This window comes from Dama dama, chromosome 33 (assembly GCF_033118175.1).
Source record: "Dama dama isolate Ldn47 chromosome 33, ASM3311817v1, whole genome shotgun sequence".
NCBI lineage: Eukaryota > Metazoa > Chordata > Mammalia > Artiodactyla > Cervidae > Dama > Dama dama.
The window spans coordinates 63,814,576-63,840,218 of record NC_083713.1 but is presented as its reverse complement, the minus strand read 5'-3'; the positions used below and the strand labels follow the sequence as shown (position 1 = coordinate 63,840,218).

At 50.7% G+C, this 25,643-nt stretch overlaps 1 protein-coding gene across 8 annotated transcripts in view; it reads left to right on the top strand.

The window, feature by feature from the left end:
- MGAT5 (alpha-1,6-mannosylglycoprotein 6-beta-N-acetylglucosaminyltransferase) overlaps positions 1-24,689 on the top strand; it is a 389,158-nt gene extending 364,469 nt beyond the window's left edge. For all 8 annotated transcript variants that reach the window (XM_061135085.1, XM_061135082.1, XM_061135078.1 and 5 more), the window contains 2 exons: positions 11,823-11,980; positions 18,743-24,689. In XM_061135085.1, the coding sequence (XP_060991068.1) occupies positions 11,823-11,980; positions 18,743-18,941 (357 nt within the window). In that variant the 3' untranslated portion in view covers positions 18,942-24,689. The remainder of the gene's footprint in view (positions 1-11,822; positions 11,981-18,742) is intronic.
- Positions 24,690-25,643: the final 954 nt, after the last annotated feature.

Genomic DNA, 25,643 nt, shown 5'->3' with positions numbered 1-25,643 from the left:
CAGGTGTGCTTTGGGATCATGTAACTCAGGTGCAGGGTGGGGACGGGGGAGGGGAGGGAGAGTGTCTGGAAGCACTTTGCGGGAGGTGAGTCCTGAAGGCAAAGTGGGGGTACCTGAGAGGCCGAGGTGCGAAGGCCTGGGGGAAAAAGAGAAATGGTGGTGAATTGGAAGGTTGGCACTGTGACTGAAGATAGAGAGATGATGCAAGAGGAGGTCGGAGGAGATACATCATGAAAAGATGCTGAGGCTCAGCTCAGAATTTGATTCTGGGACAAGAGGAGGCCGCAGACAGATTTTAACTCAGGAATAGGGCAGTGATGCTATCAGATTGGTGTTTTAGAAAAGTCACTCTAGGAATCATTTGTGTTTAGGGGCATTTCTTGTTCAGCATTGTCTCGGTACTGCTAATGAGCAATAAAGGGGCCTATTTTGAGTTTATCCTAGGCCTCCAGGGAGGGTTTTCTTGAAGCCATAATGTTCCCCAACTCCAGAAGGAAATTAGCAAGCCAAGACCCGATTGGTTCACAGATCGGGTCTTCTGTCTCTTAATGATTAGCTCCAGGCCCTGGTGTTTTCAGAACTTGGAGTGTTCAGTATTTTTGCTGCCCAAAGACCATCTTCAAAGAGCAGTGAGAGGCAGAGGCTGTTTCTGGTGTGAACAGGAAAGCCTCAAGCTCTGAAGGGTGGTGGTAGTGCATGCTTGCCGTCTCTTAAGTCGTAGGAGGGCCACAGCCCTAATTAGGCTGATCTCTGCCTTCAGAGCCCTCCGTGTGATCTGCTAAGGGAATAAGGAAGCTTTTATCCCAGAACCCTTTCAAGGTTGTTCATCACACTCACCCCAGGCAATGGCGGCCAGAGGACGCCATTTGACCGCAATTGAGAAAGCCCTGGGCCTCAGCGTGTATTCTGTAGAGTGCTTGACAGCAGGAAACCTGCCCCTCCAGACTGGGCGACACCCAATGGGAATGAATCCTGGCTTTAGGAAACCACTTGCTTTTTCCCTGAATGCCCCCATTCCCTCTACTGTTGATTTGCATAGCAAGCCCTATTGCGTTTCTCTCCAAGAGAAGCACCCTCTCCAGCAGTAGGAGCTGGTGCCAGGGAGAAAAATCCAATGTATTCTAAGATCCAGAGCACTCTTCTCCCCTAATCTGGGTGTCTTCAGGCTTGTTAAGGTTCTCCTTATGCATTTCTTGGGAAAGACTTAGATGCTTGCCTCAGGCCAGAGAGTAGAGCAAGTTCTTTTGATGGAATGTCAATGCTCAGGTTAATTTCTGAAAGCCATGCTCACATTATTTTGCAAGGAGCTGTATCGTTTATGAGAAAAGCACTCTGGAGATAGGGAGGGGGAGAAAAGAGTTAACTCCAAGAGCCGCAGTGGAATCAACTTTAGCTCCTGGGAAATCTGGTTCATGGGGGCCCATCCTGACCTCCTAGGGGAATGTTCTAGATGCAGAAACAAACCTGGCAGGGAATCTGGATAGCTCAGCATAGGGGGGATGGTAGAAGTGCCAGGTCACAGGGAAAGAGGAAGAGGAACTGAAACAGGGAGAAGGTTGGCAGTTGCTTAAGAAGTACTCACTCTTTTGAAAAATTAGTGGTTGCTGTTTGCCCAGCCATTCCTGAACCCAGGGGGGTTAAGTGGGTAACAATTGAGTGCTGGGCCCTAGAGTCTTACAGCCAAGTTCACTTCGGGTTTAGCCCGCACTCTGGGTGACCTGGATCAGGTTTCCTAACCTCTGTGTGCTGATTCCTCTTCTGTCCAGTGGGGAGACTATGACCCACCCCTGGGGTTGGTAGAGGAATCAAGAAATGAATACATGTTTAAGGCTGAGAGGGTACCTGGCACCAAGTAGGTCCTCTGAAAGCCTTAACTTCTACTGCAGGAGCCCAGAAACCAATTTACTTGGTTTTCACGTAAAAGACACAGCTTCTTGCAAAATGATATGAGCACAATCACCCTGTATAGTATTTATAGGGTTTTTACAGGACGTAGAAAATATAGCTGAAGAGCATGTGGTAAGAGCATTTCATGTGTGGTTTGTTTTTTTTTTAAACAACTTTATTGAGGTATAATTTACAGACCCTCAAATTCACTCTATGTCAGGGTACAATTCAGTGGGGCTTTTTGTTGTTGTTAATTATTAGGGTTGGGCAACTACCACCACAATCTAGTTTTACAACATCTCCATCACCCTAAAAAGCTCTTTTGTGCCCTGTGCAACTTCTCAGCATAATGTTTGTGTGGTTCATGTATACCATGGCATGCTTTAGCACGTCATTCTTTTTCATTGCTGAATAGTATTCCATTGTGTGGATAGACCACAGTTTGTTTACCCATTCTCCCACTGATGGACCTGTGGGTCATTTCCATCTTTTGGCTTTTGTGAAGAGTGGAGTGCTACCTTGAACATTCACATGTATGTGCACATATGTTTTTGTTTCTCCCCATAGACTGCTCGTGTAGAAGAGTTTGAAATGTGGGAGGTTCATGTCTAAATCTTTGCAACATGAGCTTGTTGACTTGCAGTATAAAGATCACCATAGAGATTAGTCACCACAGCTTAGCTTCACGACCACCTTCTCTGTTTCCCTTGTGGAAATGTAAATTTGCACCTGCTGCTGGGAATCAGCCCCAGGGGCCACCCACGGACAGAGTTCACTTTTTTGAGGACAGCAGAAGCTGAGAATGGCAGGTACCAGCAAGCAACTGAAATGTGTTTAATCCAATCCAGTCACGCATGATATATTGAACACTTTTTCTGTGCTTGGCCCTGGATTCCTCTGCTGTAACATAAATAACAAATATACCCCTTACCCCTCACCTAGCTGGCTCAACTTGGCCCAAATCCCAATTTCATAACCTTGAACCTGCTTCCCATTCCCCACCCCTTTTTTTTTCTGTTGCAAATCCCTGACCTTATTTCCTTTAGATCCTGCTTCCAGACTTGTGTCTGAATCCACCTGCACCTGATATGTCAATCAAAGGTTTAGCCAGACATCCACTCAAGGTGGGGGTTTTATGGAAAAGATCCCATTACCTACAACCAAGCGCTTCTCTCCAAGGGAGCAGCCTCCCCTTCTCCCCACCCCGTGTCTTCTCCAGCTCTCTGGGTGTTAGGTGAATCACATTTTCTCCATCCTGTTACTTAGCCTTTGTGACAAAGGCAGCACCCTTACTTTTTCAGAGTACGTTGTGTTCATTGGCTCAGAACATTACTTCTCATAAGTATGTTGATTAATAGACCTTTCTTACTGTTGTTACTATCGGGAAATTTCATACTGAAGCAAACTTAGGCAAATTTGGTGACTGGCTAAAATCATTATTAGAGAGGAATGCAGATGTTCTGTGTCTAAGTGAGCTTGTTAACCAGATTGGAAATTACTGTTTATGTCTCTTATGGTTATGTAAAGCTTCTGGGTTAGAATAGTATCTTTTTCTATTTCTATCAAAGCCCCTGGATGCCAAAAGCATTCAGTGCTGTTCAGTGGCTCTTTATTGAGCACCAATTATCTGCAAAACACTGTGTTTGTGCTAAGTCACTAACTCCTATTTAGCCTACCAAACCCAGCCCGGAAGTCCCTATTTCCTGGAAGCCTTCTCTGACACGACCCCCACCCCTTCCCGTCCCCAGAGTTAATTCTCTCTCTCCTCTCAGTGGCCTTTGCATCCTGGTTGGACAATCTGTTGTGTACTGTTCTGTAATTTTTTTAAGTGCGGGCCTTTGTCCCCAGAGACTCTGTCTCATCCACATTCAGATTTCCAGCACCCAGGGTAAGTGTTAATAGTTGTTCGTTAAGTTTTGAACGGATGCCTGAGAGACCCTTCAAAGCCACCCTATGAGCATTTCATGGAGGTTTGTTGGAAAAAGATGCCCAAGGCTGTCCTCTCTCTCTCTGCACTGCTGTGTGGCTCCCTAACTGTCTCTCTGTTCCAGCTTCTGCTCCTGTCTGCTGTTCTCAGCTCAGCAGATCCTGTCACTCCTCTGCCCAGAATTCTCCAGTAGCTCCTATCTCACTTCAGGGAAAAGCCAAGGCTTTACCTGGGCCATCCCCATGCCCAAGCTCTAGGGGCTCTGACCTCCCAGATACCATCTCTTCCTACTGCCAGCCCCCAACGCATGCACACACACACACATGCGCACACACACACACACACACACACAGAGCTCAGGCTGCATGGAACAGCCCGCTCCTCCTGGAACCCGCCGGACGCTTTGCTGTCACAGCCTTCGCCGTTCATTTGCTGCTTTCTGTTATGTCCATCCCAGACACTTGCGTGGCTCACACTTTTCCTTCCTCGGGTCTTTTCTTCAATGTTGCCTTCTCAGTGATGCCTTATCTGAATACCCTCTTCCCCAACAGTCCCAATTCCTTATCCTTGCTTCATTTTATTTAGAGCAATTACTGGCTTTTAACATTACATATAGTTTATTTATTTAGTTTCTCTGTCTCCCTCACTGAAAAGAAGCTCTATAAAGGCAGGTGTTTTAGTTCCTTTTTTTTGTTTTTTAACCAAGTCATCCCCAAGGGCATAGAAAAGTCCCTTGATCATAATAACAGTAAGAGCCAACCCACGGTGTTTGATCATGCACATTTCTGAGCATTTCACACATTATAATTACTTTACTCCCCTCCACAGCTCTCTGAGGTCAGTGCTGATGTTTTCATCATTTTACAGTTGAGGAAACTGAGGCCAAGAAAGGTTATAGGGCTCGCCAAGACCACTCAGCTGCTCGGAGGAACTGAGATTCAAACCTAAGCAATCTGAACTCCAAACCCTTATGCTTTTCTGCTTCTCAGCAAGTACAGTATTTGTCAAATGAACAAACGAGTGAGTTGAGTGAGTGAACAAGGAGATGAGGCCAGTTGGCGTTGCCTTGTTAGCTGATGCTGAGGTTGAGTGAAACAGAGGACCTCTCACTTTCCGTGAGCACCCAGCGGGGCTGGCACCTGGGGTGAGAAGGGGTTTATGACAAGCTATTGTGTCAATTGTGCCCTGCAAGCAGCTGGACAAAGAGATGGCCCTTGTGGACGATTGTCATAGGTGATCCAGGCAACTCGACTTCTCCCTCTGAACCCTGGCGGCAAACTGTTCCACCTTGGGATGTTTAACATCTCTCAGCGCCCTCTTGGCTTCTCTGGTGGCTCACATCCTAAAGAATCCATCTTCAGTGCAGGAGACCTGGGTTCAACCCCCAGATCGAGAGGATCCCCTGGAGAAGGGAATGGCAACCCACTTCAGTACTCTTGCCTGGAGAATCCCACGGACAGAGGAGCCTGGTGGATTGTGTTCCCTGGGGTTGTAGAGTCGGACATGACTGAGCGACTAACACTTTAATGGGTTCCCTCTTAGAGTCACTTCATTTTTTATCTCACAGGAGTTATATAAGGACAAATGGTATTATCTGCATTTAGATGTGAAAGCAGGCAGAGGGAACTTGAGGGGCATTTGTGAAGTCCTGCAGCTGGAGGCAGAACCGTAACTCAGATCCCCAGTCCCTCCTGCCTTACCTGTTGTCACATAGACTGGGGACACTTTCATTCTCCCTGTCTTCAAGCCTGTTCACCTTCAGGCTTTCCACATGGTTCACCAAGCCTTAAAAGGGGCCTGCTGCTATTTTCCCTATTGCTTTCTTTTTTAAAAATGTATTTTATTGAAGTATAGTTACTTACGATGTTCTGTAGTTTCTGGTGTATAGCAGAGTGATTCAGTTTTACATATATATTAGTTTGCATCTGCTAGTCCCAAACTCCCGATCCATCTTTCCCTCACTCCTCTGCCCTCTTTGACAAACACACATCAGTTCTCTACGTCTATGAGTCTCTTTCTGTTTCATAGACAAATTTACACATTTTATTTTAGATTCCACATATGAGTGATATCATATGGTAGTTGTCTTTCTCCTTCTGACTTAATAGGACACTCTAGGCCCATCCATGTTGCTGCAAATGGCATTATCTCATTCTTTTTCATGGCTGAGTGGCATTCCATCATACATATGTATATATTACATGTATGTATACATGTATATCATGTCTTCTTTTACCTTTTGTCTTTCCATGGACATTTAGGTTGTGTCCATGTCCTGGCCATTGTAAGTAGTGCTACTGTGAACGTTGGGGTGCATTTATATCTTCAAATTAGACTTTTCTCCAGGTGTATGTCCAGGATTGGGATTGCTGGATCATGTGACAACTCTATTTTTAGTTTTTTTGAGGAACCTGCATACTGTTTTCCACAGTGGCTGCACCAGTTTACACTCCCACCAATATATCTTCATTATTTCTGGTCCTACTGGTACCCAGAACAGACGAGTGAGAGGATACCGGACCAGCCCCCGGGGAGCCAAAGCAAGGGTGACCGGGACCCAGGAGTTCATGTGGAGTTGAGTTAAGCTCTCCTGCTAAAGGGAACCGGCACTGGCGGCTGCAGGGGCTTATTAAGAGCTCAGCAGGTGGGCTCGGTCTGCCCTGCTGGGGGCGAGGCCCAGGGCTCCATCTATCCAGCGTTGTCTCGCTTCTGCACACGCCAGTGCTGCAGTGCCTCCGGAGCCCAACACAGGGCACAGGCGCCGCCTCCACAGAGGGACCAGCGGAGGGCGGTGAGCATTGGGGGAGCGTCTGCTGTTTGCCAGCCTTCAGCCCAGCTGCGCCACCCGCAGCCTGGCAGCATCACTCCGCATGGACCAGAGGCAGGGCCAGACTGAGCAGTGTGCCCAAAGCCCCGCCCTGGTGAGGCCAAGGCCTCAAATCTAGGTCTCGGATCTGAAGCGCATTCCCTGGTCCCACCACCTCCTAGTTTAACAAGGAAGAATCTTTCTCCCCATTTCAGTTTTATCCCTTGGACTGTGTCGTATAACCATGTGAGGCTCAGAATGAATAAGAAGCAGTCTCTGAAGAGTCCACCAGACTCTGCAGGTGTAGACACCACCCTCAGCTCTCACTGCCTGTAGGAGGGACGTTCTGCAGTGTTCTTACCAAGCTGTAGAAGCCAGCGTTTGCATCTTCAGCGGTCATGGTGTCCAGAGATCCAGGGTTCCTAGTTGTTCACCTGTTGTGTACAGTCACACAGTAGGCTTTGGTGTCCGTTAGACTTTGCATCTCTTTATTACAATACTTAATGGCTGTAAACACTATCAGATTTCTCCTGAAGACTTACAGGCAAAGCTGCTTACAGTCAGTTCAGTCACTCAGTCATGTCTGACTGCAACCCCATAGACTGCAGTATGCCAGACTTCCCTATCCATCACCAACTCCCAGAGCTTGCTCAAACTCATGTCCATTGAGTCAGTGATGCTATCCAACAATCTCATCCTCTGTCGTCCCCTTCTCCTCCTGCCTCCAATCTTTCCCAGCATCAGAGTCTTTTCTAATGACTCAGCTCTTTGCATCAGGTGGCCAAAGTATTGGAGCTCCAGCTTCAGCATCAGTCCTTCCAATGAATATTCAGTACTGATCTCCTTTAGAATGGACTGGTTTGATCTCCTTGAAGTCCAAGTGACTCTCAAGAGTCTTCTCCGACACCAAAGTTCAAAAGCATCAGTTCTTTTGCTTACAGTAGCCAGCCAGAAAAACAAACCAAAAAACCAATACTTAGCCTTTTCCAAATATCCATGTACATGCTCATCTTTGATCAGCAATGACTATGTTGATCATCATGCGTCTTCCTTCCTATTTGATGGACATATTTTCAAAGTTCAACCAGTAAGTTTCCATATGCTGCCTGGTTAGAGAGTGACAGCCACTAGTGCACACTCAGGGTTCCCATTCCGGGTGCCCGGGTCTGCCATCATGCTGTCACTCTTAGTAACAATGTCCAGACTGAAATAATTGTGTCACACCAGTCTTAGCAACTCCATGGATTATGCTGAAGATGATCGCAAATCTGAAGACCTAGACAAGGTCTTCCAGCCCTGGGCTGTGAGATAGGAGGACACTCTGCTTACTCTCTGCCCTGTGGCACTGTCAAAACCCTAAACTGGATCCTATTAAACCAGTGCATTTCTTTCATATCTGAATTATTAGACCCTTCTGGAATCTTCTGCTGTCAGCTGATACAAATTCAGGCTCTAGGGTTCCTGACCTCACACTGTGAGGTATTTGTTAAGCCCCAAACTCACTTGGGCTTCCCAGGTGGCACTAGTGGTAAAGAACCTGCCTGCCAATGCAGGAGATGCAGGAGGGTTCAGATCCCTGGGTTGGGAAGATCCCCTGGAGGAGCATATACCCACTCTAGTATTCTTGCCTGGAGAATCCCATGGCCAGAGGAGCCTGGCGGGCTGTAGTCAATGGCGCTGCAAAGAGTCGAAAGCCACTTGAGCACGCACTCAGGCTCAGGCATGCACAGCCTCACATGACGATGTAACGTGGGAGACGACAGCAAGTTCACCTTACTGGTGGGATCTCAAGCCCTGATGAGGAGACTGGAACAGGAGCCTACTTGCCAGTTAGCTTCCGCCACGTGTAATAGCATCACCTCCTTCAGCAAGGAAGCGGGGAGAAGCAGGAACCATAGGAAATCATCAGTTTCATCATCTACATTTTTCTGATGAGGAAGTTGAGGTTTGAAAGAGGAAAATGCAAACAGCACTGTAGGGCCCCCTGGATGCATCTCTGGCCTGCATTCTGGGGCTTCACCCATCTCACTGTTCAGGGACCCTGCAGGGCCCAGTCCTGCAATGCTCCACGTGACCAACAGGAGGAGTGTGGAACCTGTCCCTGCTGGCTCCAGTTCTGAAAGCCTGAGATGGTTAACCAGCTCCCCATCCACAAAGAGGATAGAGAGAAAGCAAGAGGAAAAAGAATATTCCAGAAGGACATGCATTGAAAATTAAATTCCCTGATGATCCCCAACCCTGTTATCCATTTCCTTTTCTTAGTGATGCCAGAAATATTCTTACAGGAACACAGGCCTGATTATGTGTATTGACACAAATGGAAACACACTATATACCCGCATTCAACCTATTTTTTTCCCTTCTCAATTTGCACTGGGGATGTTTCCATGTCAGGGCATAGTAACCTATTACATTGCTTGGTTTTCTTTGTATCTGAACAGTTACCTGTTTAAATACAACCTTTAGATTGTTTCACTTCAGTTCAGCCACTCCTGTCTGACTCTTTAGGACTCTATGGATTGCAGCACACCAGGCTTCCCTGTCCATCACCAACTCCCAGAGCTTGCTCAAACTCACGTCCATCGAGTTGGTGATGCCATCCAGCCATCTCGTCTTCTGTCGTCCCCTTCTCCTCCTGCCTCCAATCTTTCCCAACATCAGGGTCTTTTCTAATGACTCAGCTCTTCGCATCAGGTGGTCAAAGTACTGGAGCTTCAACATCAGTCCCTCCAATGAATATTCAAGATTGATTTTCTTTAGGATTGACTGGTTTGATCTCCTTGAAGTCCAAGGGACTCTCAAGAGTCTTCTTGAATGCCACAGTTCAAAAGCATCAATTCTTCAGCACTCAGCCTTTATGGTCCAACTCTCACATCCATATATGACCACTGAAAAAGCCATAGCTTTGACTAGATGGACCTTTGTCAGCAAAGTAATGTCTCTGCTTTTTTATGCTGTCTAGATTTGTCATAGCTTTTCTTCCAAGGAGCAAGCGTCTTTTAACTTCACGGCTGTAGTCACCATCTGCAGTGATTTTGGAGTTCAAGAAAATAAAGTCTGTCACTGTTTCTCTTGTTTCCTCATTTATTTCTCATGAAGTGATGGGACTGGATGCCATGATCTTAGGTTTTTAAATATTGAGTTTTAGGCCAGCTTTTTCACTCCTCTTTCACTTTCATCAAGAGGCTCTTTAGTTTCACTTTGCTTTCTGCCATAAGAGTGGTGTCATCTGCATATCTGAGGTTATTGATATTTCTCCTGGTAATCTTAATTCCAGCTTGTCCTGCGTCCAGCCTGGCATTTCGCATGATGTCCTCTGCTTATAAGTTAAATAAGCAGGGTGACAGTATACAGCCTTGACATACTCCTTTCCTGATTTGGAATCAGTCCATTGTTCCATGTCTGGTTCTAACTGTTGCTTCTTGACCTGCATACAGGTCTCTCAGGAGGCAGGTAAAGTGGTCTGGAATTCCCATCTCTTTAAGAATTTTCCGTAGTTTGTTGTGATCCACACTGTCAAAGGCTTTGGCTTAGTCAATGAAGCAGAAGTAGATATTTTTCTGGAATTCTCTTGCTTTTTCTATGATGCAATGGATGTTGGCCATTTGATCTCTGGTTCCTCTACCTTTTTCTAAATCAAGCTTGAACATGTGGAAATTCTTGGTTCACATACTTTTGAAGCCTAACTTGGAGAATTTTGAGCATTACTTTGCTAATGTGTGAGATGAGTGCAATTGTGTGATAGTTTGAACATTCTTTTGCATTGCCTTTCTTTGGGATTGGAGTGAAAACTGACCTTTTCCTGTCCTGTAGCCACTGCTGAGCTTTCCAAATTTGCTGGCATATTGAGTGCAGCACTTTAGCAGCATCATCTTTTAGGATTTGAAATAACTCAGCTGGAATTCCATCACCTCCACAAGCTTTGTTCACAGTGATGCTTCCTAAGGTCCACTTGACTTCACACTCCAGGATGTCTGGCTCTCAGTGTTTAAACACAACCTGTTTATAGACAACCTTTAGTTTGTTTCAGATCTTCCATTTCTCCTCTCAACAACATTGCTTACGTTTCCCTGTGTCCTGAGTAGGTTTCTTTGCCCCATGTGTCCCGTATGTCTGGGGTGAATTCCTCTAAGTAGAGTTGAGAGCTCAGGATCCTAGCCATCACTGGGCACCCAAAGGGCTAGCCCACCCCAAAAGAAGTTAAACAAACACGGCTTTTCTTTTGCAGGTTGGATGGCTCAGGGATTTGGAGGGCTTTGACTAGGGTTCCATCAGCAACATTTAAGCAGAGCGGTCTCTGGGTGTCAGTGGTACCTGAGTTCCCACCCCTGGTACCTGTTCAGACTTGCTCCTGGCATGGCTGAGATGAAAGCTAGGGTCCCAGGTTGGGGAGAGTTCCCGCTCCTCACTTGCCCTATCCCTGGTCCCAGTTCACCTTTCTCCTCACTGCTCAGCTCATCCCTGCTGCACACGTTTCCTCCTGGTCCTCCCTGCCCGTGACTCCCTTGGACGTATGTGTTTCCTCCGCTCCCAGTAGGTCCCGGGAATAACCAACCAGCCCCATCCTGAGCACACCCCCACCTTCCCTGCCTCTGGGTGCCTCTCCTCTCAGGGGGGACCAGGTTACTTCACCTCCTATCACACATCCTCGGACAGCTTCTCTAGCGATTGAATTTGTGTTATACTTATTTCAACCAACTGAGCTTCTATCAAGACCATGTCCCCACGATAGGTTCTATTCCAGAGACCTACAGACCTCTTTTGCTTCCCTGAGTTGAGACTAGCACTCACAGAACAGTGTTATATTAGGTAACCGTTGTTAAATTCTGTGTCAGATTAGGTAGTCGCTGAAATTGTCTTAGGAATTAGGGCGGAGGGCATGGAACAGCTGATGAACGTGGGCCTGGAGATGGGCCTTCAAGGGCGGAGACTTTAAATAGCTCGACTGTATCATCGTGGACATGAAGTGATAGCCCCTTACTGGCAGGCACGGTGCTGGGCATAGGAAGCTGGTGAGTAGAGGTGGCAAGGCCAAGGCCTGTTCTAGCTGAGATCCCAACCTGAGTCTGTCTGGCTCCCATCCACTGTCCCTCTCCACTCTCACACAGCCAGTGCCCCAGCTTGTTGGGACTGGTTGGCAGACTGGGGACTCCCCCACGTGCATCCCTGGCCCCTTGCCTGACAGTTTCATTGTCATTCTAGGACTTCTGCCACGGGCAAGTGATGTGGCCGCCCCTGAGTGCCCTGCAGGTAAAATTTGCCGAGCCCGGGCAGTCCTGCAAGCAAGTCTGTCAGGAGAACCAGCTCATCTGTGAGCCGTCCTTCTTCCAGCATCTCAACAAGGACAAGGACCTGCTGAAGTAAGTGCCGGAGCGCGGGAGGGGCGGCCCCGCCTCCCGCTCACCTCGGGCTTAGAGTTGGGTTGACAGGGATGAAGTTTGCCTTTCTAGGCTCTAGGTTCAGGGGCTGTTGGAATAAATTGTGGAGAAGGAGCGGGTCACACCACATCTCTCCCTACCCAGAGAAAGTTGGCCTAGCATTTTTACTGTTAGGTAGATGAGGTCACCAGGCCTGCTGATACATTTAGAATTCAAATGGGTGTGTTGTATGTGCATAAATAATGCCAAGTCTGGGCTTGGAGATGGTAGGAGGTGTCAGTTAGCTAATTCGTACCCAAGAAGCATAACAGCCAAGATGGGCCCAGAACCGCAAGCATGGACGGACCTGCCCCTGAAGTCCCAGGCTGAAGCCTGGTCCCCAGCTGGCATCTAGCAGAGTGACAGTCTTCAACCCTGGAGTCAGGGAGGAATGAAAAATGTGGGCAAGGAGCTGGCACAGAACTGCCCACAGCAAATCCACTGCCACCCTGCCCTCCTGAAGCCCCGTCCCCTTTGTACTTTATTTCAGCTGTTTTGGAGTGAGTGCATCCCAGCGGCTATGAGCCTGCACTGCTAGGTCCCTGAGGGTCCCCGAGCAGGGTGGCGGGCACAGCACTGGAATTATAGCCCAGAGTCGCCCAGTGGGGTCTTCTCTCTCGCCGGCATTGCTTCCCTTGTGCTGCTTGTGTTACTTACAGTTGTTGTTGTTTAGTTGATAAGTCATTTTCAACTCTGCAATCCCGTGGTCTATAGCCTGCCAGGCTCCTCTGTGCATAGGATTCTCCATGCAAGAATACTGGAGTGGGTTGCCTTCTCCAGGGCATCTTCCAGATCCAGGGAATGAGCCCACGTCTCCTGCATTAGCAGGCGGGTTCTTTACCACTTAGCTACCAGGGAACCATTTACTTTCATTAACACCATTCATTTCCTTTTGTGGTAGCATTTTGAGTTTGGTGTTTGCATTTTCCAAATTTTCATGTGAGGTTTCTTCTGGCCTCTGACTCATGACCTCAGTCAGGGCTAAATTTGTGCCTCGATATTTATCGCACCCACACTGGGCTTGTGACTCAGCTGGTAAAGATTCCACCTGTAATGAGGGAGATGTGGGTTCGATCCCGGGTTGGGAAGATCCCCTGAAGAGGGGAAAGGCTACCCACTCCAGTATTCTGGCCTGGACCCCATACGGTCCATGGGGTCGAAAAGAGTTGGACACGACTGAGTGACTTTCACTCACTGGGCCACAACCTAGCTAATTACCTGTCACCTCCCTCCCAACCTTAATAGCTCTAATGTGGTGTTTTCCCTGAGGGGATTTGTTCTCCCAACCCCAGATGTTCTGCAGAGCAGTAGTTAGGTCCCAGTCTTTTTTTTTTTAACTTATTTATTGGCTGTGCTGGGTCTTTCTTGCTGCACAGGATTTTCTCTAGTTGCAGCGAGCGAGGACAAGTCTCTAGTTGTGGTGCACGGGCTTCTCATCGCAGTGACTCCTCTTGTTGTGGAGCATGGGCTCCAGGCACTCGGGCTTCAGCAGCTGTGGAGCCTGGGATTAGTTGCTCCGAGGCACATGGGCTCAGTAGTTGGTAGCTTCCGGGCTCTGGAGCACAGATGCAGTCGTTGTGGTACAAGGGCTTGCATGTGGGCTCCTACCCAGCCAGGGATCGAACCTGTGTCTTCTGCAATGGCAGGGGATTCTTTACCACCTGAGTCACCAGGGAAGCCCCTGCCCCAGTCTTAGGAACAGAGTGGACTCGGGGCTCCAGGCTCACAGGTCTCCATTCTGGCTTCGCGCCCTGTTAAGAGCACAGTTGGTCACTGCATCTATCTGGGCACAGTGGTCTGAGCTGGCCTGGCCCTGCCTGTAAGCCTTATTATGCTCACCTGAAGTAATAAGGTGTAAAACCCTTTTCAGAGAGGAAACATGATCTCTAGCATCTTGCCTGCAGGGCTCCTTTTCTGAGTAGGGACTCGGGGGATGCTATTTTTTCTCGTTTTTCTTTTTTAACATGAAGACCAGGATCAGAGGTGGCCTCAATTCCACCAGCAGAATAGAGGCCAGACCAGCAGAGTGGGTCGGCATCCTGCTTTGCAGCCGGTGACGCCATGTGAGAGGCAGCGCTGGTCTGATGTCTGTGGTGCTAGAAGCTTCTACCTCCAGAGCACGTGTCCCCAATTCTAAGTGCTGGAGGAGCTTCCCACTCACCCCTGTTGCAGTCCACTCCTGTACGAAGGTGGCTTCCTGAAAACCCTGAGTGTCTCCCTCTGTCAGGAAGTCTGGCGTCACTAGGGACAGACCATCAAATGTCCACGTGCAGAGGTAGCCCTGCCTGCCTCTGGAGGAGGGAACCCTGATGGGATGGCTCAGAGGCATGGGCCTTCCTGGCCAGGCCGGGGGCAGGGCTCCAGGAGAGTCAGGGCCTGGCTCAGAGAGCCCAGGGCCCCGCCAAGCCTGCAGGGGAACTGGAAGGGGAGCCAGTGGACCCGTTTCCTCTGTTCTGTCAGTCTTCCCGCCTGTGGAATGGGGACAGCCGCAGTGATGGTGAGCCTGTGCACAGCACAGTCCTGCCCTCCGGGAGCGTGGGCCACGGAGCAGGCCTGAAGTCGCCGGGCTGCGACCAGAAAAGCCAAAGCCCACCCCGCCCCCCACCAGCAATCCCGTGCACCAGGCCGAGCCCAGGGCAGCAGAAGGCCTGGGTGAGGGGCTACCCCGGGCCAGGCCCTTTGCCGAGGCATGACTCAGCAGCCCCCGACCACCTAGCCCCTTGAAGATCTGTGGGTTTTCTCCCTTGGAGGCTGCTGCATATGCTAATTTTGCAAGCCACCTTGAAATTAATTTTCTGAACATGAGAGCCCTATTGAACACCTTCGTTTCTGCATTGGTAAACACTGATAACGTCACAGCGCTCTGGCAAGTCTGCCGAGTGCCTCCCCAGCGCGGCCATCCCGGCTGATCCATATTCATGGCCGCTCAGCGGTGAGTGGCTCCGCCGAGCCCAGGCTGCTGTTTCTCCTCCAGCTTGGGGCCTGGCTCTGAGTTGAAGCTCCTCTCCATCTCTGGGTGTCCCCGGCCTGTCCTCGCCACGCGGTGTGATTTGATAAGACAGGTATCAAGTGTCCCATGCTGTCGTCTTGACTCGGGGAGTCAGGCAGCTGGTCTTGGAGCTCCTGCTCAGGCGGGGCTCTGGGAGTGATGGAGAAGGGACCACAAAGCCCTGTGCACAAAGCATGCGTGATTCAGGTGCAACCTGACTTGACCCAGACCAGGCCCTGAGAGGTCAGAGGACAGAGGTCCTAGAAAGAGCCGGAGTCCATGCTGATGGGGTCCGGGGGGAGCACCTCACCCCCAGAAATAGAAACACGTTAGTGGAAGATCTTCTTTGTAATGTTGCTACCTTTACAAATTGTATCCTCTAAAATATTAATTTATTGAGTTTGGGGTGGTTTTTTGTTTTTTTTTTTTTTAAGAGGAATTCTAAGCCACGAAGCCTGGATTGTGAGCACTGTGGTGCCTCAGTGCTTCAGAGTGGTGACTAGTGAGCCTGGGGAGACTTGGTGGATACGGGGTTCGGATTAGCGAGGTGGAGAGAGGGGAGGAAGGAGACCCGCAGGTGGGGCCCGGCTTCCTTCCTTTCATCCCGCATGGGTCTGCGTGTGGAGAGGGCTGCGGGGCTTCTGTCCTCTTGGGAAATAGGCATCCCTATGGGGAGGGGGAGGCCTTGCCTCTTCTGTTTCAAGAGCTCTAAGCTCTCTGGCGAGGGCTGAAGGGCCTCAGAAGCCCCAGTTCCCATCCTGTGAGTGAAGCCATTGAGGGCTGTTAGAGGGAGGCGAGCACCCAGGGGCCGCAGAATGGAAACAGCACAAGGGGTGTGTGTGTGTGTGTGTGTGTGTGTGTGTGTGTGTGTGTACGCCCGTGTGTGTGTGTGTGTGTGTACGCCCGTGTGTGTGTGTGTGTGTATACGCCCGTGTGTGTGTGTGTGTACGCCCATGCGGGCAAGACAGACATGCTAGGAACAGAGGCAGGACAGCAACACACATGCCCTGAAGAGGCAAGGGACCACGTCAGGGTGAGGATGTGCTCCAGCGATTGGGAAGGTCCCCCCCCCCTGCTGAGCTCAGCAAGGATGCTCGAGGGGCCTCTCTGCAGGCTCGAGGCTGTGGGACAGAGACCCCAGGCCAGGGATCGGGTCGCACCCAAGGGTGGCCCCACCACCACCCAGCTGAGCCCTTGGGGAGCTTGCTGGGCCATGTCACCCGTGGCTCCAGGGACCGCCCGCCGCACTTTGTGGTGGTCTTTGGACATCAGCCTCGGACAGGCTGCTGCTGCAGCCTCGTGGCCATGGGCACATGTGCTCACACCCTGGTACGCTGGGCCTGGGGTCCAAGTTCAGGAGGCCAGGAGCAGGCGTGTTTCTCCTTGGCTTGTGACAGTCCCTCCCACTCGCCACGGGGTCCGAGATGAATTCTGGAGACTTCACGCCCCTGATGAGCGGTGTGCCAGGCAGATGGCTTGCGTTAAGACACAGCAGCTGCCGTGATTCACCTAAATACGTAAATAGCGTAAGCACAAATCTGGATCCCAAGGCCACATTCCATGTGGAAACTTCACGCCCAGCTGGGCTCTGGAGACCCTCTTTCAGCGTTGGCCAGGAAACAGGCAGGACCAGGTGGGCCCTGACTCTGACTTGTGTTTCCTTTAGGAAATCCACGGAGCCCCCACCTCCTTGCCCTTGCCATGACCCTAATCCTCTAGGTGCTTCCGACTCCCAGCTGGCACCCTGAACATCAAGAGGTGTTAGGCCACTTAGAGAAGCCACAGAGCTCCCTGGAGGCTGAAAGAGCAGGACAGGAGGGGGCGCTGCCCTCCCGAGAGCCAGGAGCTGGGCTGGAAGCCTCGGAGAACTCGCCAGAAGCCCAGGAGATGCACTGGAAATCACAGATTAATGCTGGCAAGGGGGCAAGTGGGCCCAGGCAGTTAGTTGGCTCAAGGAAGACGAGCGGGCAGGAGTAACACTGGGTGGGGGTGGGGGTCAGATGCTTTCCTCCCAACATTTGGAAGCTTTCCAGAAGTGGCAGGAAACCTCAGGTTCCCCGCCCGAATCCCTTCCCTGTCAGCAAGAATCAGGACTTCTGTGAACAAAGCAAAATGGAGACACTTGGCGTGTGTGTAAATTCACAGTGTGGGGTGAGGGCAGAAGGTGGCAGTCCACCCAGCATCTACCAGCGGGAGCGATCATGCTAGTTCACATGCGTTGAATGCTTATTCAGAGCTGGACTCTGCCAGCTGCTCTGTAAACATTAATTTAATCCCCATGCTTTCCCCCGTAAGTGGGTAAAGAATTCGCCTGCAGTGCAGGAAACACAGGAGATGCAGGTTCGATTCCAGGGTCAGGAAGATGATCTGGAGAAGGGAATAGCAACCCACTCCAGTATTCTTGCCTGAAAAATCCCATGGACAGAGGAGCCTGGTGGGCTCCAGTCCAAAGGATTGCAAAGAGTGAGACATGACTATGCGACTAAGCACGTGACCTTCCCTCTGAGTCAAGGGTTATTTATCCCCATTTCACAGGAAAGGAAACAGTCACAGGGAGGCTCAGGCATTGGTCCAGGGCCACACGGCTCGTAAGAGATGAAGCCAGGATGCAAACCCAGATCTGTCTGGCCACCTTCTCTGAGCTGTTCCCCACCAGGCATGTGGGACAACGGGGGACAGGATGGTGGGACCCGAACACCCCAGCTAGGAAGAGAATTTACATGGCTCTTCTTTGAGATGAGAGGCCAACACTGTTCTCCTGAGCCCCCCAGGTAGGGGTTTCAGCCTGAGGAAGCAAAACTCCAGGGGTCTGCAGCCCACAGCCAGACCGGTGGGAGAAGATGGGGGAGGAACAAGAACATGGGCTTGGGATCAGGGCCTGGACTCAGTCCCTGCTCTGCGCATCCAGAACCCTCAGGGGCTGGGGGCTGGGGTGGGTGGTAGGACATTCTGTTGCCACAGTCGTGGAAGGCGGCTGCAAAGGTCCCATGAATTGAGGCCCCAGGACACACCATGCCCAGGAGACCATCTGATTGCTCTCCAGCGGGAGACGAAGGTCATATAACAGACATCTCTCTAAGCATTAGTTTTAAAAATAGACATAGTTTTAAAATGTTCTAAAAAAGCATTTAAATAATGCATATCATTGTCCCAGTCTCACTTCTCAGAAGTAACCACTGTTCAGTCTTTAGTGTACCTGCTCTACTTTCTATCCCTCTTCCTGTCTCCCTCTTTTTCTCTCTTCTCCCTCTTTCTCTCCCCCTCACTCTCCCTCCCACACTCACTCTCTCTGTGTGTGCACACGCGCGCACACACACACACACACACACGTAGATACACTGCACCCCCGGTTATTACTTGTTTTCTTGCTGGTGGTCGCATTCCTACCTGCTTGTCAAGTGCTGCGTGTGACTCTGATAACACAGCTGAGCCACAGGGGACCCAGCCATTCCCCACTTGCTGAGTCTTCAGGTTATTTCCAGTTCTTCTCTGTGACGGACAGTGCTTCCCTAAGCAGCCTTGAACACACACCGCAACCACATGCATATCCAGGCGCTCACATGCCCTTCTCGAGCCCGGGTTCCCGGAGGTGAGGACGGCTGGGTCGGAGGGTGGTCAACAGGGGCCCCAAACAGCCTTCCCCACTGGAGGGTGGTAGAAGCGGGCAGGGCTGAGGACTGTCCCTGCCTCTCCAACCCCTTCTTCTTCCTCTTCAGGTACGAGGTGAACTGCCAAAGCTCAGAGCTGGCCAAGGACATCGTGGCACCCTCCTTCGATCCCAAGAACAAGCACTGTGTGTTTCAAGGCGACCTCCTGCTGTTCAGCTGTGCCGGCGCCCACGCCCACCACCGGAGGATCTGCCCCTGCCGGGACTTCATCAAGGGCCAGGTGGCTCTCTGTAAAGACTGTCTATAGCGGCCGCCACTCCACCCGCGCCCATGCTCTGCGGGGGGAAGTCAGTGGCTCCAGCCCCACCAGGATGGGGCGGGGACACAGACGCCATTCAGGGACTCTCCCCAGAGCCTGAACGTTTTGGTGGAAGGTCTCGATTTGGTACTGGTCCCGCTGCAGTTACAGCCACTCAGCGGAGCTCTCACCAAAACAAAACGAGAGCCAACCTCAGGCCGGGAACCTGGCTTCTCCCTGGCACAACTTCGTCTTTAATTTTGGAGGAGCTACAGTAGGGAGACTGTGCAGCTGCTCCAGGGTGAAAAAAGAGAATCTCAATATTCGTTCAAACGAAACAAAACCAGAGGAGGAATCAAGCTAGTTGGAAAGAACTTCCTACGGGAACATTCCTAAACCCATTAATTTATTTATTTGGGAGGGAGGGAGGGGGAGCTGGGGAGGGCAAAGCGGGATTGATTGCGCGTCTTGCTACTTCTCTGATTTTCCTCTGCTGGCCATCCCTCTTCACTATAACATGACTGTTGTCTGCTTTGGGCAGAGTGCGCTCTGGGGCTGGTGGCATGATTAAGGGCAACTGTGGCTACCTAGCTCCTCAAGGTGGATGGTGGCAGAAGAAAAGAAATTCCTTGTGCTTAGCAGGTGGCAGAGGCCAGGGGATAGGCACCCCCTGGTTGTCCGGGGAAATGCCTGTGTGGTCCAGAGAGCCCAGCAGGGGCCAGAGATGGGCTGCTTTGCAGTGACAGGCTCCTTTCGTCTGTTCCATCCCTCCCCCGCGGTGGAACACACCCCCACACAGCTTGGCTGTCATTTCTGGTTAGAATTACAAGCTACCCTTGCACTTGGAGGTGGTGCCCTTTACCCCCTTGAGAAAGGGGTGTCTTTGAACTGCGATTTGGACAGGAGCAAAGCTGGTCCCTAAGAACTAGTAGCACCACCTGAGCTGGGCTTGTGTCATATTCACTCGGTCCGATGTCACCGAAGTCCAGGGGATGTTGGCTGGGGGAGCAAGGGCAGGCCAGGATGAATGTGCACTGTCTTGGCTGCTGACTGTGAGTGTGGGTGTGGTTTGCAAGGGGTAGGAATCTGATACTGGCTTTTACTCCAGGCAGAAATACTGGGGAGGAGGGTGTTGAACTGGTCAGCAGGTTGGACCAAACCCTGGAGCCCCCGCGCTCTGCTCTTGTGCAAGTTCCCCCAGCCCCTTCCCACTCTCCTCCCCCCACGCCGTGCTTCAGTGCTTTGCGCATGCACGTGTGTGCGTGCGTGTGTGTGTGTCCTGTGATGCCCCTGGCATCTCCGTGCTGGTAAAAGTGAGCTCCCTTCTCTCTCTGGCAGAATGTCCCCCTGGAAAGCTGTCCCGTGAGCCACCCAGCCCTCAGTGAAGATTCTGAGTGGCTTGGTTGCTGAGCAGAAAAGCTGGACACGGCTAGTGGCTGGGTGGGCCTTCGGGACGCAAGGTTCAGGTTAGAATTCTCAAGTCTGAGGCCCACCCAGGAGGAGTGTGGGGCTGTGAGGGATGGGAGGTTAGATTCCACCCACTCCTCGATTCTTCTTCCTGGGTATAAAATTAATATCAAATGCACAGCCGGCCTTCTTTCCTTAGACTAACCTCAGTGGATCTTAGAGAATGGAGTGGGGGAGTTAGGGCAGCCAGGGTCTCCCCCACCCCATAGGTGGCCCCCGAGTTACCTGTGCCAGGGAGAATTCTGATGGGGAAACCTCCGCGCTGAGCAGGGATGCCAGGGCCCACCCCTCACAAACTGGCTGAGCATAGAAACAAGGGCAGAAGTCGAAAGGAAACTGGGCAAGAGGCTGTGAGTGCCCGTGTGCTTCTGAGTGCTTTGCGAGGACAGTTTCCTGCCGGGGGAGGAAACAGCTGTCATCCCTGCTGTTGGGAACCGTTTCCTACGGACGGGCCTCCTGGCTGCAGCCTTCCTAGAGGGAATTCGCTTTAGTGCCCAGACCTGCAGTTCCTGGGCCAGCACTGCCCTCTCCTGGGCCCTTCTGGCCGTTTCTGGTGCTGAGGAGGTGCGTGCCTGTGTTTGACCAGCAGGGGGACCCTGCGGGCCGAGGCCAGTTTCCCACGCTTTGCCAGACTCACCCATCTGGCAGAGATCCGTTAGAACAAGCCCGGGAACTCTGAAAGCAAAGGAGGCTGGAAAGCCCGGTTCTCAGAAACACGCTGTGCCGGCCTTGTGTTCCAGAAGCTGCAGCGATCGTTTGCCGGCTGCCCCTGGGCTCAGGGACTCTGTCTCCTCCACGCCAGGACCCTCGGTCAGGCAGCCCAGGGAGCAAGCACTTCACCACCTTAAGATCCTTCTTGCTCCCCCCATCCCAGAACTGACCAGGAGTAAGCCAGAGTTCTGCTCCCCCAGGGTGGGGTGACATGGCTGCTGCTCCTGGTGCAAAGAAACCCACACTCCAGTTGTTGAGGGCAGAGAGGGCGACACCAAATGTATACTGGTTCCCAGGCCTCCACAGACTTGGCCCGAGTCTGGTCAGTGACCCCAGAGGACATTAGGGTGGGGCCTCCATCTGCCCTGTGCAAGAAGGGCTGCGATTCCTGCCTGCTCTGGGAGAAGACGGCGCCTTTCAGGGTGTGGGCTAGAAGCCTTGGGTGGTTTTGCCAGTGCCAATCTTGATAGAATCCTGAACCACCTTGTAATTGATGACAGTTCCACAGGGAGAGATCTCCCCAGTCAGGACTAGCATCTTCCTGTGCTCTGAGCATCTCTCACCTCTTTACCTGGTTTTTAAGTTTTTTGTACATTTTTTCCTAAAAGTTTGGATTTATTTTTCCTCCACTGTGATCCTAAGTTCTTAAAAAACTTGAGGGAAAAGGTTTAATTTATTAAAGGAGAGAAAGCTTTCCTTTGAAATGTAAACACTTTCAGGAGTAAAAATTCCTGAAAGGGAAAACACACTTCTCATGCCAGTAAACACCTCATTTATTTCTGGTATGCAGTTTGATTTGCACATGCACAATTGGAGAAGCTTTTCACGTTTTTGCTTAGATTGGGTTTTTGACTTTGTGTTTGCTGTATGTTTGTAAGTATTAAGCCATCTTTTCTTTGGTGATATTTATTGTTTCTCTGAGGTGCCTTCTCACTTTTCTTTGGGATTGGTTTTTGGAATCTGGTGTTGGTATTTGGAATCCGGGTTTTGTTGAAGGAAGCTAGCAGACTCCTCCAGCTTGGAGATAGATAGGACCTGTCCTTGTGAGATAGGGCAACCCAGGTTGGACGCCAGACATGCCCTCCAAGCTCCCCAGGTCACAGCATATGTGTGCAGACACCCCCATGCAGCCACGAGGGCCCCAAGAAGAGGGCTGACTTCCTCCAGACCGACCTTCACCCTCCCAGGCTGCTTGTCCAGGTCTCTGGGTTTGTCTGGAGACAGATGGTTGACAGGTGCCACCCTGGGGCTTGGTGGAGGGTGGCGGGGGCAGAGAACCAACCCTGTGTGAGGGCTTGCTGTGTAGGGAAGCAGGCCCTGCTGGGCTCATTGGAAGCACTGGCCCCAAATCATTCTATCTCCCTAGCAGGATGAAGGGGAAATAATATGCACCCCCTGTTTTTATTTCCTTGGCAGACGTCAGCCTCCCAGTAAGCTCCCTTGGTGCCCCAGTGTAGCTCACTGGTGGTAAAACTGTGATTGTGAGCAGTTAGGCAGAAACTGTGCTGTTATGGGCGGGTTAGTGCTTTTTAGACCAGGCCAATCAGACCACCCCCTCCCTGGGATGGTTTCCCTACTAGATGATATATACATAATTGGGATATTGCCACCCTCTCCCACGCCCACCACCCTCCCTACCCTCCCCCACACCCCACACCCCACACCAATTCTTGATTTTAAAAAAAGCTCTATTAACGACAGGCTGTGGTTGTGTTACTCTCCCAAGCCTGGAATGTTTTATTTATTGAAGAATATTTTCATTTCCACATTGGTTTCATTCTAATCCCGCCCATCCCCTAGGCTGCAGAGCATCTTCATGTGAAGAGATGGACCGATGTCAAGAGATACAGGCTGCTCTAGGAAGGTGGGAGTTGCCTAAAGCGGAGGGTGGGTTCTTTTCCTTCTTGTTGGCTTCAACAAAAAAATGGAAAACCCAAGTTTATATGGCAAAAGGCCAAATTAGCTGTCTAGTGTCAGATGCAGAAAAAAAAAAAAAAAAAATTACCCTAGCTTTCTTAGCACTTAGGGGTTTTGTGAGGATTCAGTGTTTAGCAATGTCTGGCATATAGTAAGTCCTAGTAAATGTTAAATATTGTTGTTTTTCACATTTTATAAAAGTTGAGGGAAAAAAAGAGCTGAGCTCACTTCCTATCATTGATTCCTGTAGGTGCAGGAAGATACTCCAAGTTGATAGAATGTTGTAGGAATTACAGGTTTAAGATGCCCAAGTCCTGTGTCCACCCTGCTGGCTAAAATGGTACTGTGTCCCTGAATGCACTGACTGATTTGAAAATATGCCTGACTTCAGCCCCAGGTGGAACTGGGCTGCAAGAATTAGTCAGCTTGACCTAAGAGTGTGGCCACATGCCAGACCCCACCCCACTGACATCTTCTGGACCCTTCCAGGGTGTGTGCAGAACTTTTTGAGCTGGAAATTAAATCCTCTGACAGACTGTTCCCTTAAAGTTACCCATCTTCCTCTGAAATGCAATAATAGAGGTGTTTCTGTTTTTTTATTTAAGGGAAAAGGAATGACCTCTTGAACGCACTCATTCCCCGGGAAGTCCCTTGGCTGCCCCCTGCTGGCCAGGGTGGCTTCTCCAGAGTCCAGTCCAAGAGAATCAGACTCCCAGGCTGGTTAGTTGTTATGTTTCTATCAAATTAAAGGTTAGTTTTGTGGCGAGAGCGAGGGCTCTTCAGAACTCCAAGAGGCTGCTCCTAGCTTAGTGATGTTTTTCCAAATCACCTGAATGTCAGTTGGCTTTTTTTTTGCGGGGGCGGAGTTGGTGTCAGCCTCTTACTTCCCTAGATAGGCTCAGCTTTTATCTCCTCTCCTATTTTGGCGCTATTCTGGATAGACTGCATTTGTGGAAAATGGAGGAATTTGTTGGTGTCTTTTTAAGATCTTTTGCATTCTCTTAGCTCCATCAGCAGTCTTACATGTCTGTGGATGTCAGATTGGCGTGCACCTTCTTCAAAGCATTTCCTCGATTTTCCCCAGATCTTGTGGAGCCTTTAGATGACCCCCTAGCCCCCCTGCAGCTGGTGAGGCAGGGCAGAGGGACAGAGGGCAGCTGTGTGCTCAGGTGGGGCACAGGGCCCTGTGTTTGGGGAGTCGGCGGGGGGCGGGGGGGGGGGGGGGTGTGGTCCTGGGTGCTCAGACCACTTGCAGGAGGTCTCCCTGGGACAGCCGGACAGGAAGCTAGCGCAGTCAGCCACCTCTGCCCAAGCTGAGTTCGCGCAAACTTAGGGAGCGTTTGCTCCCTGTCCAGGCCAGGTATGAACAGAACAAATGCGGGTGGGACAACCGATGCCAAAGGAGATGGTGACATCTTTTCTGCTGTAGTTGCTGTCCCAAGCTCAGTGTCTATAAGCTAACGGCCATGCGCGTCTGTGTCTTCAGCCAGCTCCTGGTACAGCCGTTTTCTACCGTCCACCCGGGTTAAGTCAGGCAAGGCTCTGCCAATAAGGTGTGGCTGTCACATGTACTGTACGGGCGTAGAGAGCACTGCTTCGTTTTCCACTGTCGTAGAGAAAACTAGGGAGAACTTTATTTTTCAATAAACTTTTCTTGTGTGACAGGTGGACTTGATTTGTGGGGTGGGAGGTTCCGGGTGGGTGCAAGGGGTGCGATATAGCCACTCCCCCAGCACTGGTGGGCACGGTTTCACTGCCTGCAGACACGTTTCTGGAAACGTCGATGGGAAGGTAGGTTTAAGGAACTGGGGGAGGGGTAAGTGTTCACCGTGTAAGACTCTTCCCTTCTATCACATCCACCAGTACTGATAGTGGAGTGCTCCTCCCCCGCTGTCCTCACCTAGAGGGGAACTGAATTTGTCAGTGGATTTCTAAGCTTTTCTTTTTTAAGATAACCGAGGGCTACAACGGATGTTTAAAATCCTTCAGGATGTGCTAGTACAGTAGCCCTTAAGAGGCTGGCTGCGGGCTTATTAGACCTGGACCACGTTTCCCTGCTTCAGAAAGAACACCTTGACCCCAGAGCTCAGTGGTCCATGAGCACTTGGTTAGGCACATGCCCTGGGAACAGGAAGGTCAAGTTCATGCTCCCACCAGGGACTTGTAGGTGATGCTGGAGGGCCATGGTGCAGCCTCTCTGAAGACAGCAGAATGCCCAGACGCTGCCCAGAGCAGAGACTCCATGGGAGACACATAGGACACAAGTCCCCAGAAAGGTGAGCATAACTTGAGTGCTTAAGTTTTGGGGATGTTACACAAAGATTCCACAGTGGGAACTACATTAAACATTACTGCAGGAAGAAAAACCTGCAGAAAAGGAACCTGTTGCATCTTGTATTTCCCAGACCAGAACAGTGTCTGGTTTGTGTGTGTGTGTGTGTGTGTGTGACATGGTAACAGCCCCTAGAACATGCTTCAGAATGCCGTTGGAGAAAAGCCCTCTTGAAAGCATCGGACTGAACCAAGGTCAGTGACCTCTTAGAATAGACCGCCTGCCCTTCAGGGGCTCTACCCGGGCACAAGTCGTCCTTCACCCACGACAGAAAACCTGCGCAC